Source organism: Cetorhinus maximus, chromosome 1, assembly GCF_964194155.1.
Source record: "Cetorhinus maximus chromosome 1, sCetMax3.hap1.1, whole genome shotgun sequence".
Taxonomy (NCBI): domain Eukaryota; kingdom Metazoa; phylum Chordata; class Chondrichthyes; order Lamniformes; family Cetorhinidae; genus Cetorhinus; species Cetorhinus maximus.
The window spans coordinates 178,480,942-178,499,250 of record NC_135879.1 but is presented as its reverse complement, the minus strand read 5'-3'; the positions used below and the strand labels follow the sequence as shown (position 1 = coordinate 178,499,250).

Sequence of the window (18,309 nt, the reverse complement as noted above, 5' to 3'; positions counted from 1 at the left end):
ATGCTTTTCCCCTGCAGGATAAATTACTGCAATCTACGCTGATCTTTTCAGAAAAAGCATTTAATATGTGACAAAGCCAAAGAGTGTGCATTTAGATCAATACTGCTTTCTCTTAGTTGTTTTATTTCCTTGTAGCATATTTGATGTATTTTTGCACAGCCCAACCATCAAAGCTTCTTATTTCTAAAGGAGATCATCAATAATATTGGTGCTCGAGCTGTATTAATTGCAGTTTAAAATCAGTGATGACAGTCACATAATCTTTTTAATAGTGATAAATACCTTTTTAGTTTCTATTTTGATTTGTTTTGCAATGTCGGTCTGTTGGAAATAGCTCTCAAATCTTTTAAGTGAGGATTCACTTGATTGCCTTTATCGATTAATAAATGGAAAACGCATGATTTTAGGTTAAATTACAATTTTAATCGAAAGGTACAAGTAGAGTAAGGGGAGTGGATGGAGCATAGTACTGCACTTTCATCTCCATGACCTGAGTTTGAAACCAATACAGACTGAAGGGAAAAATGTCTCCTTTTAAGCATACCTACTAAAATTTTGGGTGTTCACAACCTCTTAATGCATGCTGTTTACAACACAAAATTAGCAGTTGCAGAGCCTGCAGGATCAAGTAGAACATTGAAATGTTCTCATGTGGATGCAGGAGGGGAACAGCCTTCTGAGGCTGAGAACAAGGCCCATTATTTTGGGAGAGTAGACCCAGATTCTCTCTGCAGTTGTTTGTGTTTTACTTGAGTTGGATGCCATTAATGCTGACACTTGAAGTCAAAGCAAATAACTGCATCATAGCCTAGAAGTGCCATTCTCCACAATTATCGAGAAAAGCGCTTGGCAAAAATCATTTTGTGTAGGTCAGATGTCAGAGGGTTATATCAGAAAATAATGATTTGATTTTAATAGTGTCATTAGCCACTGAATGTGTTGCAAATAATTCTACATGGGATGTAACCTTGCACTTTAGCTGTGATAGATTGGTCACTCATTAAATAGCCCATTGAATTAATCGATAGGAAAATCAGACAAGGGTCAATTATTGCCTGCCTTATGCCTCTGCCAAAGCTGAGAGTTCTGTGTCTGAATCCAGAAGCTGTATTTAAATATTATACAACTTCACTGTGTATTAGCCTATTTTATAATTCTCTAGCTTGTTTGGTTCTTTTAACTTTTTGAGGTTTATGTTTTAACAGGAAGGGCCAGGGGATTGGTCAACACTGGATGCCGAAGTTTTGATGAAGGAGGATGAGATATGTGGAACCAAAAGTCCAACACCACATAAAATCCTGTTAGACACCCGTTTTGAATTGCCTTTTGGTAAGTACCTTTGAACCACATTTGGATGGAGGGGGACAAATTGTCTAGAGTATAGTTGAAAACTGAATCAGCTCCATACCATAGTGAGTTTAAAACATGCTGAAATCTGAAATTACAAACAGAAATTGTTGGAAATATTTTTTCCACAGCATCATTTCCAGCACATTAAACTTTGTTTATGCAATGAATTCATTGGTTGCCCCTTTCTGAATAATTTATACATGTGAACTCGTACCTTTCTTCTGTTGTTTTCTTCATGCCACTTCTGTGTTATCCTTTTGTCTCTGACAGTTGTGATAAGGGTTCCCACTTGCAACAGGAGTTTTAATTCTCTTTTAGAGATTGACAGATCTGCTTTGCATTTCTAACATTTTCTAATTTTATTTAGTCTGCGCAGAGGCTTTAGCATTAAATTGTATTAAATTGAATTAAATTGTAAAGCAAAATGCTACAGATGCTGGAAATCTGTAATTAAAAACAGAAAATGCTGGAAACGCTCAGCTTCTTCTCTGTAGATGCTGAGTATTTTCAGTGTTGGCTTGCATAGAACACTGTCCATGTAGCACCTTTTGTCAATAGCTAGCTAGACCATATAACTATGTGGTGATGATTTTAGTCTTTTGTTACAAATCTTATAATGAGTAAAAGATAGATTACAATGCCTGAATCTGTATTTATGAAATGAATGGATATAAAGCTTACAAAAAGAAAGTAAGCAAGTTAGCACGGCTGCATTGTTGTTAACTTTGGCCTAAATCTTCCAATATGTGGAAAGACCTCTGACTTAATTTACGTCACTGATGCACCTCGGGACCCTGAGGAAGTCCTGATGTGTGCATATTCATGGTACTTGGGCAGGAATTTTAAAGTTCCAATTGCTGGTTTTGTCCTGCCCAGACTGCTGTGATTCCAATGACAATGGGATTAGGTGGCCAGAACCATGGAGACTTGGGCTGTTTGCACTGTTTTTTACATGAATTTACTTAGAGCTTTTCGTAGCCGGCCTAAGTAAATGAGAACATAACATATGAAATGGGAGCAGGAGTAGACCACTCGGCCCCTCAAGCCTGCCCCACCATTCAATAAAATCATGGCTGATCTGCCCCAGGCCTCAGTTCCTCATAGCCCTCAACTCCCCGATATTTAAAAAATCTACCTAACTCCCCTTTAAATACTTTCAGTGATCTAGCCTCCACAACTCTCTGCGGTGGAGAATTCCAGACATTCACTATGCTCTGAGAGAAGAAATTCCTTTGCATCTCAGTTTTAAATGAGTGCCCCTTATTCTATAACCATGCCCCCTAGTCCGAGATTCTCCCACTCGTGGAAACATCTTCTCAACACCTACCCTGTCAAGCCCCCCAGAATCTTGTGCATTTCAATAAGATCACTCCTCATTCTTCTAAACTCTAATGAATAAAGGCCTAGTCTGTTTAGCTGTTCTTGATAAGTCAACCCCGTCATCCCAGGAATCAGCCTAGTGAATCTCTTTCTTAAATACGGGGGTCAAAACTGTACACAGTACTCTAGGTACAGCCTCACCAACATTCTGTACAGTTGTAACAAAACTCCCCTCTTTTTAAACTTCAACCCCCTATCAATATAGGCCAAAATTCCATTTGCTGCCTTAATTACTTGCTGCACCTGCATGTTAACTTTTTGTGTTGCATGCACAAGAACACCCAGATCCCTCTTTGCTGCACTTTTTTGGAGTCTCTCTCCATTTAAATAATAGTCTGTCTTTTGATTCTTCCTACCAAAGTGCATGACCTCACACTTTCCTGCATTAAACTCCATCTGTCAAGTTTTTGCCCATTCTGTCAACCTATATGTATCCCTTGCAGATTCCTCATGTCCTCATCACAACATGCCCTCCCACCTATTTTTGTACCGTCAGCAAATTTGGACACTGTACACTCTGCCCCCTCCTCCAAGTCATTAATATAGATAGTAAATAATTGAGGCCCTAGGACTGATACTTGTGACACTCCACTAGTTACATCTTTCCAACCTGAAAAAGACCCTTTAATCCCGACTCTCTGTCTTCTGTATGTTAGCCAATCCTCAATCCAGGCTAATACATTGCCCTCAATATCGTGAGCTCCGATCCTGTGAAATAACCTTTTATGTGGCGCCTTATCGAATGCCTTCTGGAAATCCAAATACACTACATCTACCAGTTCCGCTATATCAACTCTGTTTGTTATATCCTCAAAGAACTTTAGAAAATTTATCAAACATGATTTGCCTTTCACAAAACCATGCTGACTCTGTTTGATTGCGTTAAGCTTTTCTACGTGCCCTGCTATTTCTTCCTTAATAATGCACTCTAGCATTTTCCCAGTTACAGATGTTAGGCTGACTGGCCGATAGTTTCCTGCTTTTTGTCTCCTTCCATTCTTGGACAGGATCGTCACATTAGTGGTTTCCCAATCCACTGGGACCCTCCTGGAATCCAGTGAGGTCTGTAATATTACGACCAATGCCTCTACTATCTCTGCAGCCACTTCCTTTAAAACCCTTGGATGCATTCAGGTCCTGGCGACTTGTCTGCCTTTAGTCCCAGTAGTTTGCCAAATATTTTGTCCCTCGCGTTAGAGACTGTTACAAGATCTTTCCTTCCATTTGCTCCTTGCTTATCTGATATCTTTGGGATGTCTATAGTCCTCCACCATGAAGACCGATGCAAAATACTGGTTTAAATTATCTGCCATTTCCCTCTTACCTATTATCAATTCTCCAGCCACATCCTCCAAGGGTCCCACGCTCACTTTAGTCACCCTCTTTTATATACCCATAGAAGCTCTTGATGTTTGTTGTTATATTTCTTGACAGTTTACTTTCATAATCAATTTTCTCCCTCTTTATTAGCTTTTTAGTCATCCGCTGCTGGTTCCTAAAAAATTCCCAATCCTGTGGTCTACCGCTTGTTTTCGCCACTTTATTTTCCTTAGTTTTTGATTGGATACTCTCCTTGACCATCTTTGTTAACCACAGGTGGCTCATCCTTCTCATTGAGTCCTTCTTTTTGACTGGGATAAATTTTTGCTGAGCATTATGAAATAGCTGCTTAAATGTCTGCCACTGCTCATCCACTGACATTCCCCTTAGTCTATTTTCCTAGCCTGCTTTAGACACTCTTTCTTCATACCTCTGTAATTGCCCTTATTTAAGTTGAGGACATTAGTTTGAGACCCGAGTTGCTCACCCTGAAACTAAATTTGAAATTCTACCATGTTGTGATCGCTACTCCTTAGTGGATCCTTAACTACGATATCTCTTATCAATCCCACCTCATTACACATTACTAGATCTAAAATAGCTTGTTCCTGAGTAGGTTCTGCAATGTATTACCCTAAGAAACAATCCCTGATGTATTCTACAAATTCGTCTTCCATGTTACCCCTACCAATCTGAGTTGACCAGTCAATATGCAGATTAAAATCACCCATGACAATTGTAGTGCCCTTCTTACACACCTCCATTATTTCCCAATTTATACTTTGTCCTACAGTAAGGCAACTTTTTCGGAGGCCTATAGATGACTCCCACCTGTGACTTCTTCCCCTTGCTATTCCTTATTTCCACCCAAACTGATGCCACTGATTCCACCACCGAAGCACAGTAGCAGCAGTGTGTACCATTTACAAGATGCATTGCAGGAATTCACCAAGGCTCCTTTGACAACACCTTCCAAACCCACGACCTCTACAATCTAGAAGGACAAGGGCAGCAGCTAGATGGGAACACCACCACCTGGAAATCCCCCTCCAAGTCACTCACGATCCTGACTTGGAAATATATTGCCGTTCCTTCACTGTCGCTAGGTGAAATTCCTGGAACTCACTCCCTAACAGCACTGTGGGTGTACCTACACCACATGCACTGCAGCGGTTCAAGAAGGCAGCTCACCACCACCTTCTTAAGGGCAATTAGGAATGGGCAATAAATACTAGCCCAGCCAGCAAAGCCCACATTCCCATGAATGAGTACAAAATATATAATGATTTTAGGACTGGGAGCCCGTTTAATTTGGTAAGGGAGGGGGTGAGAGATGTGTGGGACCCCATGCAAGAGTTGACATAGGTAACAGATATTTAGATAAAGGTTACAGAGTGCAAGCTAAGAGTGCTAGGAGAGCATTAAAATATTCATGTTTGGGGGAGACCAGGGGATGGAGGAAGGTTTCAGCAGCAGATGGACTGAGGTAGGGTTGGAAGCTGACATTGTTATGAAGATGAAAGTAGGTGGACTTTTTGATGGAGTTGATTGAAGTCAGATGCTCAACATAAAAGCAAGCCATCTAGAGTGCTGCTTTGCCTGCACAGGAGTGCTTTTTTGGGCTGCATTAAAGTGCTTCAATTGGGGTTTGGTGAGAGAGGGAGTATTTCTTCCTTAATATTCCTTAATATTCTCTAAACTAGCAGAAGTAAAAGTAAAGGGGGATATTTGAGGATAAGTCCAGGCAGGAATGCTCCTCCTGTGCGATGTGGGAAGTCAGTGACCATAAAGTGATAGAATTCTTCATTAGGATGGAAAGTGAAGTAGTCCGATCTGAAACTAGGGTCCTAAATCAGAACAAAGGAAACTACGAAGATATGAGGCATGAGTTGCCTAATATAGATTGGGGGACTTCATTAAAAGGCGTGGCAGTGGATAGGCAATGGCTGGTATTTAAGGAACAAACGTATGCATTGCAACAGCTATGCATTCCTTTCTGGCGAAAAAACACAAGAGGAAAAGTGGCTCAACCATAGTTGACAAAAGAAATTAAGGATAGTGTTAGATCCAACGAGGAGTCATACAAAGTTGCTAGAAAAAGTAGCAAGCCTGCGGATTGGAAGCAGTTTAGAACTCAGCAAAGAGGGCCAAGAGATTAATTAGGAGGGGAAAAATAGATCATGAGAGTAAACTTGCAAGGAACTTAAAAGTTGACTGTGGAAGCTTCAATAAGTATGTAAAAAGAAAAACGATTAATGAAGTCAAATGTAGGTCCCTTACAGTCTGAAACGGGAGAATTTATAATATACAGCAAGGAAATGACAGAGCAATTAAACAACTACTTCAATTTAATTCATGGAGGAAGACGCAAAAAACTTCCCAGAAATGCTAGGGAACCAAGGGCCTAATGAGAAGGAAGGATTGAAGGAAAATCAATATTGCTAAAACAATAGCGCTGGAGAAATTAAAGGGACTGAAAGCTGCTAAATCCCCAGGGCCTGATGACCTACATCCTGAGGTACTAAAGGAGGTGGCCATCAAAATAATGCATTAGTTGTCATCATCCAAAATTCTGTAGATTCTGAAACAGTCCCGGCAGATTAGAGGGTGGCAAATGTAACCCCATTATTTAAAAAAGGAGGAAGGGAGAGAACAGCGAATTATAGACCGGTTAGCCTAATGTCAGTAGTAGGGAAAATGCTAGATTTTTTTTATAAAGGATGTGATAACAGGACTCTTAGAAAATATCAACAGGATTAGACAAAGTCAACATCGATTTGTGAAAGGGAAATCATGTTTGACACACCTGGAGTTTTTGAGGACGTAACTAACAGAATAGATAAGGGAGAAGCAATAGATGTGGTGTATTTGGATTTTCAGAAAGCCTTTGATAAAGTCCCACATAAGAGGTTAGTGTGTAAAATTAAAGCATGTGGGATTGGGGGTAATATATTGGTATGGATTGAGAATTGGTTAGCAGACACAAAACAGAGAGTAGGAATGAATGGGTCTTTTTCAGTGACAGGCAGTGACTGGCGGGGTACCACAAGGACACGTGCTTGGGCCCCAGCTATTCACAATGTCTTTATTAATGCTTTGGATGGAGGCACCAAATGTAATATTTCCAAGTTTGCTGACGACACGAAACTTGGTGGGAATGTGAGCGGTGAGGAGGGTGTTAAGAGGGTTTAAGGTGATTTAAACAGGTTGAGTGTGTGGGCAAATACATGGCCGATGCAGTATAACGAGGGTGGTGAACCTATGGAATTCTCTACCACATAAGGCTGTGGAGGCCAAATCATTGAATATATTTAAGAAGGAAATAGATTTCTGGATTCTAAAGGTGTCAAGGTGTATGGAGAGAGAGTGGGAGTATGCGTTGAGATAGAGTCAGCCATGATCATATTGAATGGTGGAGCAGACTCGAAGGGCCGAATGACTTGCACCTCCTATTTTCTATGTTTCTATAGGACGCTGATGTTGCAGAGTCAGGTTCAAGTCAGAGAGGCAATGGTTAGGAGAGGGATGCAAGGGTTGGAACTGTTACAGCCACAGCAGGGCTGAAGAGGATGGCCTCGCTGCTTACAGTGTAGAAAATTGCAGCTCATCTTAGACTATAGATAGCAGATAAGCAACGTGAAAATTAAGAGCTGGTAGAGGGGATGGAGTTTAGAGAAAGGTAGAACTTGATATTGTGAGTATGCATGTGGAAGCTGAGCCCATGTCTGTGAATGAGGAAGAGGATGGGTTCAAGGATAGATGTTTGGGAGACTCTGGGAAGGCAGATGATCAAATTGCAGTTAGATAGGCAATATTGAAACCAAGCAATGGTTACTCCACTGAACTGACCATTAGAGGGGTGTCAGCCATATCAAAAGGTGGCAAGAGCTCAAAGAGAGTAAGGGGGACGGATAATGAACCATGGTCAGAGTTGTCATTCGTGACTTTGGTGCTGTGCCAGTAATGGAAAGCTGATTGAAGAGATTTAAACATGAAATTGCAGGGGAGATGAGCACAAATTCAATAGTTGACAACTCAGAGAGGAAAGTGAGATGGGAAATGGATTGGTCGTTTGAAAGAGCAGAGTGGGTAAGGGTCAGTTTTTGGATGAGTGAAGTAATGATAGCAGTTTTGAAAGGGAGGTCGACAATTCCGGAGAGCACGGAATAATTTCCAATATCTGCTGGCTTAGGAACTAGGAATGGAAGTTTGGTGCTCTGCAGTTTAGTATAAATGGGGTCAAAAGTGAGCAAGAGCTGTGTCTTGTAAACATGATGAGCTTGGAGGTGATGTGAGGGGAGATGGGAAAGAAAGGAGATTTTGGCACACATTCAGAGTTTGAGCAGGAAGGAGAAACAAGGAAAGTTTGGCTTGATGGACAAGAGGAAGAAGCTGTGTCGGCTGAATAAATGGCCTGAATCAGTGGCAAAGAAGTCAATAAGCTCCCGGAACATGTTAGAAATGAGATTAGAAAGTGTAGGAGAGAGGAGCCCAAAGGTTGGTAATGAAGTAAGAAAAAATAGAGCTTGTTTTCTCCCCAGGATCATCATGGAGTAGTGGATGGTTGTGACTGAGGATAGTGCTTGATGTGGAATGTGCATCCTGTGAGTTGTGGGATGTTGTGCAGGCACAAAAGGCCCTCGATGACTACATTTGCAGGAAGTGTCACCAGCTGCAGAAACGAGCTCTGGGTTGTGGAAATCGAGCAGTGGCTGGAGTCTGAAAAGCTGAGGATTACGTGGATAGCATTTTTTAGAGAGGTGGTCACGTCGCAGCTAAGGAGTACACAGGCAGAGAGGGAATGGGTGACCGCCAGTGTATGTAAGAGAAACAAGCAGATAGCCTCAAGGGATTCCTGCAATATCTTGCCCTCTAATTGTTTTTCCATTTTGGATACTGGTGAGCAAAATGCCTTTTGATACAGTCTTCTGAGGAACCAAGTTCATGGCATCATCAGGAGGGGAGGAGGAAGAGTGAAAGTGCTATAGTGGTAGGGGATTCCATAGTTAGGAGAGCAGAAAGGCGTGTCTGCAGCCATGGATGTGACTCCAGGATGGTAGGTTACCTCCCTGGTGCCAGGGTCAAAGATGTCACAGAGTGGCTGTAAGACATTCTTTTGGAGGAGGGTGAACAGCCAGACGTTGTGGTCCACATTGGGACTCATGACATAGGTAGGAAAAAGGATGAGGACCTGAAAGCAGATTTTGGGGGGGTTAGGAAGGGAATTAAAAATCAGGACCTCGAAAGCAGTAATCTCAGGTTTACTCCCAGTGCCACGTGCCAGTGAGCATAAGAATGGGAAGATAGAGCAATTCAACATTTGGCTAGAGAAGTGGAGTAGAAGAGAGGGCTTTAGATTTCTGAAGCGTTGGGACTGGCCTTGGGACAGGTGGGACCTGTACAAGAAGGATGGGCAGAGCTCTGAGGTGCCGAGAGATCTGGGTATCTTAGCACACGAATCACAAAAGGCTGGCTGAGCAAGTAATTAGGAAAGCCAATAGAATGTTATCATTTATTGTGAGGGGAATTGAATACAAAAGTAGGGAAGTTATGCTTCAGTTATATAGGGCATTGGTGAGACCACATTTGGAGTACTGTGTACAGTATTGGTCACCTTATTTAAGGAAGGATGTAAATGCTTTGAAAACAGTTCAGAGAAGGCTTACCAGACTAATACCTGGAATGGGTGGGTTGTCTTATGAGGGAAGATTGGAGAGACTAAACTTGTATCCCTTGGAGTTTAGAAGGGTAAGAGGCAACTTGATTGAAATAAATAACATTATGAGAGGGGTCTTGACAGGGTGGATGTGGAGAGGATGTCTCCTCTTCTGAGGAAATCTAGAACTTTAAAAATAAGGGGTCCCCCATTTAACACAGGCAAGGCAAAATCTTTTCACTCAGAGGGCCGTGAATCTTTGGAACTCTGTTCCTGAAAAGGTGGTAGAAGCAGAGCCTTTGAATATTTTTAAGGTAGAGATGGATAGATTTTTGGTGAGCGAGGGGATGGTAGGTTATTGGGGGTAAGTGGGATGTAGAGTTGAGGTTACTATCAGATCAGCCATGATCTTATTAAATGGCAGAGCAGGCTTGAAGGGCTGAATGGCCTACCTCTGCTCCTTGTTTGTATGTTAGACCTTAACAGGACTGGGACTAATATCCTCGCGGGGAGTTTTGCTAGTGCTGTTGTGGAGGGTTTAAACTAGATTGGCAGGTGGGGTGGGAACCTGAGGGGAAATTCAGCGTTGGAGAGGAGAAAAACTAGCAGTGGAAAGTAGAGGTAATTGATAACAAGGATATATCAGAGATATATAGTATCAAGGTAGATAGAATACTTGGAGAGTTTGATAGAATTAAAGTAGGCAAAAGTAAGTTATTAGATGGGGTTAGGGTAAAGGGGAAAGATAAAAGGCCTAAATCAGGGCTAATGTGCATGTATGTAAATGCGGTTAATAAGATTGGTGAATTTCAGGCACAGGTTGACAAATGGAATTATATTATTGCTAAGACCTGGCTCAACGAAGGTCAGAGGGTGTTAAATATTCCTGTGTACAAGGTGTTTAGGAGAAACTGAAAAGGAAGAAAAGTGGGGAGAGTGGCAGTGTTGATTAAAGATGACACTATAGTACTGGAGAGAGAGGGTGTTCCAGAGGAGCCAAAGACGAAATCTGTCTGGCTAGAGGTAAGGAATGGGAAAGGTGCAATAACATTGATCAGTGTAGTATATAGACCACCAACTAGTGGAAGGGATGTAGAGAAACAAATCTGCAAAGAAATCACAGAGAGGTGCAAGATTTGGAGAGTAATTATAATGGGGGAACTTCAATTATCCAAATATAGACTGGGATAGGGATAGTGCGAAGTGACAGGAGGGGTGTGGGTTCCTGGAATGTGGACAAGATAATTTTCTGCAGCAGTATGTTTCCAATGAGAGTCTCTCCCTTTATTTTGTACTGTCTATCCACATTCTTCTTGCCAAAATGAATCACCTCACACTTCTCTGCACTGAACTTCATTGGCCACTTGTCTGCCCAATCCATCAACATGTCTATGTCCTCTTTAAGTTTAAGACTATCCTCATCACAGTGGACAACATTTCTAATCTTTGTTACAAATTTTGAAATAATTTCTTGAACACCAAGTCAAGGTCATTTATATATATATAAGTACAAAAGAAAGGGAGAAACTCTAAAGGAAAGTGCAAAATCTTGCTTAAGTGGAGGCAGCTAATGATTTAAATAGCCAGCCGGCCATTAAATGGCTATAAAACGCCACTGTGCCAATTGTGTCCTGCCCCCACGAAAATGGGAAGTGCCATGTTCGGGGGCGGGACTTAAGATTTTCTGCCACTTGCACCATTTTCAAGAGGCTCTCTGTCATGTGCGAAAATCTGAGTCATAGTAATGGTGTTGTAACTGTTATGCTTTCACACAACTTTGAGCCAAAGCATTATTCTTTCTATTATCTGATTTTTGGCAACGCTTCCATAATCATATTCTTTGGTTCTCTGTCTCTTCTCTTCTGTTTTTCCTCACATTCTGTTTTTCATACGTCCTTTTGTCTTTCTGCGCATTCATTTTCTATCCGTTGCCTGCACATTTTTCATGTGTTATCTTTTTGGTTTGTCTACTTCATCTATTTTATCCTGTTTTTTTTTCACTTCATGATCTTGATTTTATTCTCTCTATTTTTTATACCCACTTGTTTCCCTCTTTATCCAAGTCTACATTGGAAACTTAAAAATTTGCATCATAAAACGAAAGCTATTTCTGTAATCCATTGTTGCACTGGAAAGCCATAGCAGGCATTACTCATGGGAGATATTTGGTGTCTCGATGTTCTGTTCATAACTCTTACACAATATAGGAACCCCATAAAAAGTGAAGGCCCTGCAGTTGTGTATGTTATTCGTTGCTCAGGGGTCGGGCAGGGATTGTGAAGCCACACGTCCCCAGTACTATTTTAGTGGACCAATGCAAAAAGGTCATTCTTTAATTTTGTATTAATGAATGTAGCCTTTTTATAAGTTGAGAAATATAATCTGTTGCAAACAATTGAGTAGTAGCTTTTTCTTGTCTACAATCCTCCTGCTGCATCCAGGTGTGTAGTATAAAATTTGGTTATAATGCTTCAATTTTTAATCATCAAGTTGTTTGTGTAGTTTAGCGGTCAGCCGTCTTTGGCAACTGGTGTTTGAATAAAATGGTATAGCATGTCAAAATTGTAACATTTTAAATCAAGACTTGTTATTTAATTATTTTGCAAATTTATAATTGTGTTAGCTACATAAGCTTCTTTGAAGTAATTACAGCGTTTTTATTTACACAGGCACAAGACTTTTATCTAACTAACTACGATGATGAATTACAATAACTGTATTAATTAGATCTTAATTAATGGACTTGCTTTTGTGAGGTTATTATTTAAAGTCCCACTATATTATTAACAGACATCCATGTTTATTGCAATTAATCAAACTGAAGGTCAGTTGCTTGAATCAGAGCAGGATCAGTATGAAGTGGTTTCCACAGAACCATAGAATCATATAACACAGAAGGAAGCCATTTGGGTCATTGTGCCTGTGCTGGCAATTGATAGAGATATCCAATTAATCCCACTCCCCTGCTCATTCCCCATAACCCTGTTAACATTTGCCCTTCAATTATTATGATTGAATTTGCTTCTCCCACTCTTTCAGGCAATGCATTCAACTCACACTGTAAAAATACCAGTCCATGTGCCACCTCAAGTATTTTTGCCAATCATCTAAAGTTGTGCCTGGTTAGCAATCCCTCTGCGACAGGAAACAACTTCTCTTTATTTACTCTGTCATGATTTTAAAAAGTTCCATCAAATCTCTTCTTAACTTCATTCCTCTAAGGAGAGTAACCCCAGCTTCTCCAGTCTCTCCGCATAACTGAAGCCTCTCATCCCAGGTGTCATTCTGGTAAATCACTTCGGCACCTTCTCAAAGGCCTTGGCATCCTTCCAAAAGTGTGGTGCAAGGTTTGAGCACAAAGGCCTAACAAATATTCCATAATACTTCATCGTAAATTGCTTGCTCTTGTGCTCGGTTTTTTAAAATTCATTCAGGGGATGTGGGTGATAGTGGCTAGGCCAACATTTATTGCCCATCCCTAATTCCCCTTAGGAGTTGGAGGTGAGCTGCCTCTTGAACTGTTGCAGTCCACATGGTGTAGACACACCTACAGTGCTGTAAGGAAGGGAGTTCCAGGATTTTGACCCAGCGACAGTGAAGGCAGGGCTATGTATTTCCAAATCAGGATGGTAAGTGACTTGGAGGGGAACTTCCAGGTGGTGGTGTTTCCATCTATCTGTTGCCCTTGTCCTTCTAGATGGTAGTAGTCGTGGGTTTGGAAGGTACTGTCGAAGGCGCCTTGGTGAATTCCTGTTGTGCATCTTGTAGATAGTACACACTGCTGCTACTGTGTATCGGTGGTGGAGGGAGTGAATGTTTGTGGATGTGGTGTCAATCAAGCGGGCTCTTTGTCCTGGACAGTGTCAAGCTTCTTCAGTGTTGTGGGAGCTGCACTCATCCAGGCAAGTGGGAAGCATTCCATCCCATTCTTGTAGATGGTGGGCAGACTTTGGGGTGTCAGGAGGTGAGTTACTCGTCGCAGGGCTCCTAGCCCCTGACCTGCTCTTGTAGCTACAGTATTTATATGGTTAGTCCAGTTCAGTTTCTGGTCAATGGTAACCCCCAGAATGTTGATAGTGGGGGATTCAGTGATGGTAATGCCATTGAACATCAAAAGGCAATGGTTGGATTCTCTCTTGTTGGAGATGGTCATTGCCTGACACTTGTGTGGCGCGAATGTTACTTGCCACTTGTCAACCCAAGCCTGGATATTGTCATTTGGACATGGACTGCTTCAGTATCTGAGGAGTTGCAAATGGTGCTGAACATTGTGCAATCATTGAACATCTCCACTTCTGACCTTATGATGGAAAGAAGGTCATTGATGAAGCAACAGAAGATGGTTGGGCTGAGGACACTACCTTGAGGAACTCCTGCTGTGATGTCCTGGAGCTGAGATGACTGACCTCCAACAACCATAACCATCTTCCTTTGTGCTAGGTATGACTCCAACCAATGGAGAGTTTTCCCCCTGATTCCCATTGACTCCACTTTTGCTAGGACTCTTTGATGCCATGCTCGGTCAAATGCTGCCTTGATGTCAAGGGCAGTCACACTTACCTCACCTCGGGAGTTCAGCTCTTTTGTCCATGTTAGAACCAAGGCTATAATGAGATCAGGAACTGAGTGGCCCTGGCGGAAACCAAACTGGGCGACAGTGAGCAGGTTATTGCTCAGCAAGTGCTGCTTGAAAGCACTGTTGATGATCCCTTCCGTTACTTTACTGATGATCGAGAATAGACTGATTGAATGGTAATTGGCTGGGTTGGAATTGTCCTGCTTTTTGTGTACAGGATATACCTGGGCAATTACCCACATAACCAGGTAGATGCCAGTGTTGTAGCTGTACTGGATCAGCTTGGTTAGGGTAACGGCAAGTTCTGGAGCACAATTCTTCAGTACTATTGCCAGAATGTTGTTAGGGCCCATAGCCTTTACAGTATCCAGTGCCTTCAGCCATTTTTTGATATCACGTGGAGTGAATCGAATTGGCTGAAGGCTGGCATCTGTGATGCTGGGGACCCCCAGAGGAGGCCAAGATGGATCATCCACTCAGCACTTCTGGCTGACGATTGTTGCGAATGCTTCAGCCTTACCTTTTGCACTGATGTGCTGGGCTCCCCCATCACTGAGGATGGGGATATTTGTGGAGCCATCTCCTCCAGTGAGTTGTTTAATTGTCCACCACCATTCATGATTGGATGTGGCAGGACTACAAAGCTTAGATCTGATCCGTTGGTTGTGGGATAGCTTAGCTCTGTCTATTACTTGCTGCTTACGCTGTTTGGCATGCAGTAGTTATAGCTTCACCAGGTTGACACTTCATTTTTAGGTATGCCTGGTGCTGCTTGTGGCATGCCCTCCTGCACTCTTCTTTGAACCAGGGTTGATCCCTTGGTTTGATGGTGATGGTAAAGTAGGGAATATGCTGGGCCATGAGGTTACAAATTGTGTTCGAGTACAATTCGGCTGCTGCTGATGGCCCACAGTGCCTCATGGATGCCCAGTCTTGTGTTACTAGATCTGTTCAAAATCTAACCCATTTAGCACAGTGGTAGTGCCACACAACCCGATGGAGGGTATCCTCAATGTGAAGGTGGGACTTTGTCTCCACACCGACTGTGCGGTGGTCACTCCTACCGATACTGTCATGGACAGATGCATTTGCAGCAGACAGGTTGGTGATGATGAGGTCAAGTATGTTTTTCCCTCTTGTTGGATCCCTCACCAACTGCCGCAGACCCAGTCTAGCAGCTATGTCCTTTAGGACTTGGCCAGCTTGGTCACTAGTGGTGCTACCGAGCCACTTTTGGTGATGGTCATTGAAGTCCCCCACCCAGAATACATTCTGAGCTTCCTCCAAGTGGTGTTCAACATGGAGGAGCACTGGTTCATCAGCTGAGGGAGGGCATTACATGGTAATCAGCAGGAGGTTTCCTTGCTCATGTTTGACCTCATGCCATGAGACTTCATGGAGTCCAGAGTCGAAGCTGAGGACTCCCAGCGCAACTTCCCCCCGACGATGTACAACTGTGCTGCCACTTTTGCTGGGTTTGCCCTGCTGGTGGGACAGATGGTGGTGTCTGCGACATTACCTGTAAGGTATGATTCCATGAAAATGACTATGTCAGACTGTGAGACAGCTCTCTCAATTTTGGCACTGTCGACAGGGCTGTGTTTTCTGTTGTCATTTCCAGTGCCTAGGTCGATGCCGAGTGGCCGGACCGGTTTCATTCCTTTTCGGTTTGATATAATTGAGTGGCTTGCTAGGCCAATTCAGAGGGCAGTTGAGACAAGCACATTGTCGTCTGGAGTCACATGTAAACCAGACCAAGTAAGGACAGCAGATTTCCTTCCGTAAAGTACAATCGACATCGGTTTCCTGGTCATCATTAGACTTTTAATTTTAGATTTTTATTGAATTCAAATTCCACCATCTGCCGTGGCGGGATTCAAACTCAGGCCATAGAGTCATAGAGGTCTACAGCACAGAAAAAGACCCTTCAGCCCATCGTGTCTGCGCTGGTCAAACAAGTACCTAACTATTCTAATCTAATTTTCCAGCACATAGCCTTGTATGCCATGGCATCGCAAGTGCACATCCAAATAATTCTTAAATGTGGGTTATGAGGGTTTATGCCTCTCCCATCCTTTCAGGCAGTGAGTTCCAGATTCCCACCACCCTCTGGGTGAAAAAGTATTTCCTCACATCCCCTCTAAACCTCCTGCCCATTACTTTAAATCTATGCCCCCTGGTTATTGATCCCTCCACCAAGGGGAAAAGTTCCTTCCTGTCTACCCTATCTATGCCCCTCATAATTTTATACACCTCAATCATGCCCCCCCTCAATCTCCTCTGCTCCAAGGAAAATAACCCCAGTCTACCCAATCTCTCCTCATAACTAAAACTCTCTAGCCCAGGCAACACCCTCGTAAATCTCCTGTGCACTCTAGTGCAATCACATCCTTCCTATAATGTGGATTCCAGAACTGCATGCAATACTCTAGCTGTAGCCTAACCAGTGTTTTATACAGTTCCAGCATAACCTCCCTGCTCTTATATGCTATGCCTCGGCTAAAAAAGGCAAGTATCCCATATGCCTTCTTAACCACCTTTTCTGCTGTCCCGCTACCTTAAGGGACAGATGGACATGCACACGAAGGTCCCTCTGATCCTTGGTACTTCCCAGAGTCCTACCATTCATCGTGTATTCCCGTGCTATGTTTGTTCTGCCCAAGTGCATCATCTCACACCTATCCGGATTAAATTCCATTTGCCACTGATCAGCTCATCTGACTAGCCGTCCATATCCTCCTGTAATCTAAGGCTATCCTCCTCACTATTTACCACCCCACCAATTTTCGTGTCACCCGCGAACTTACTGATCAACTCTCCGACATTCAAGTCTAAATCGTTTATATATGCCACAAACAGCAAGAGACCCAACACCGATCCCTGTGGAACCCCACTGGACACAGGCACCCAGTCACAAAAACACCCCTCGACCATCACCCTCTGCTTCCCAGAGCAATACCCTGGTCTCTGGATTACGCCTCAATACTGTACCTCTAATAATAAAACCAAGGATCTCCATCTTCTCAACCTTTCCTGTCAACTTCAAAGATTTGTGGACCTACACCCCCAGGTGTCTCTGTTTCTCCGCCCACTTTAAAATGTTACCATTCAGTTCATATTGCTTTTCCCTTTTCTTCCTACGAAAATGTAGCAATTCACACCTTTGTGTTATATTATTGAAACATAAGATCCTGAAGGGGCTTGACAGCATGTTTGCTGAGAGGATGTTTTCTTGTATGGGAGTGACAAGAACTAGAGGGCACAGTTTAAAAATAAGGGGTCTCCCATTTAAGATGGGAATGAGAAGTTTTTTTTTCTCTCAGTGTGTTGTTAGTCTGTGGAATTACTTTCACCAGAGAGCTGTAGAGGCAGGGTCATTGAATATTTTTAAGCCTGAGGTAGATAGATTCTTGACTGACGAGGGAGTTAAAGGCTACAGGGGATAGACAGGAAAGAAGAGGCAAGGCCACAATCAGATCAGCCATCAAATGGCAGAATAGACTCGAGGGGCCGAATGGGTTCATATGTTTCATATGCCCTTTCACCAGCCTGTCTTTGTCCTCCTGAAGTCTGTTACTATCCTTCCCATTATTCCAGTACATTCCAGAGTTTTGTGTCATCTGTAAATTTTTAAATTATGCCCTGTATATTCAAATCCAGGTCATTAATATATATCTAAAATAGCAGTGGCCTTAATCCCAATCCCTGCGGAAACACCATTGTGTACTTGGTCCAGTTCATAAAAACAACCCTGATGGAAAATGGCTTGGGAAGCACTGGGTTAGATGGCCGAGGTTGTGAATTTGGAAAGTGCTGTTAAAGGAGGATTGGCAAGTTGCTGCAATGCACCTTCCGAGGTCGAGCAATCCCCCATGACCTCATAACTTAGATAATAACTCCACAGTCAAACATCGATGCCACGCTGAATGAAGTTTAATGACTGAAGGTCTCATTTGACATAGCAATTTCTTGCTCTGTTTCTGTGCTGTAGATGTGATGTAACTCAGTTAGTATTGCAAATGGAAAC

At 42.5% G+C, this 18,309-nt stretch overlaps 1 protein-coding gene across 3 annotated transcripts in view; it reads left to right on the top strand.

The window, feature by feature from the left end:
- The window catches only part of unc13bb (unc-13 homolog Bb (C. elegans)), a 754,941-nt gene that overhangs the window by 427,218 nt on the left and 309,414 nt on the right, over nt 1-18,309 (top strand). For all 3 annotated transcript variants that reach the window (XM_078550332.1, XM_078550323.1, XM_078550314.1), the window contains exon 5: nt 1,206-1,329. In XM_078550332.1, coding sequence (XP_078406458.1) covers nt 1,206-1,329 — 124 coding nt within the window. The remainder of the gene's footprint in view (nt 1-1,205; nt 1,330-18,309) is intronic.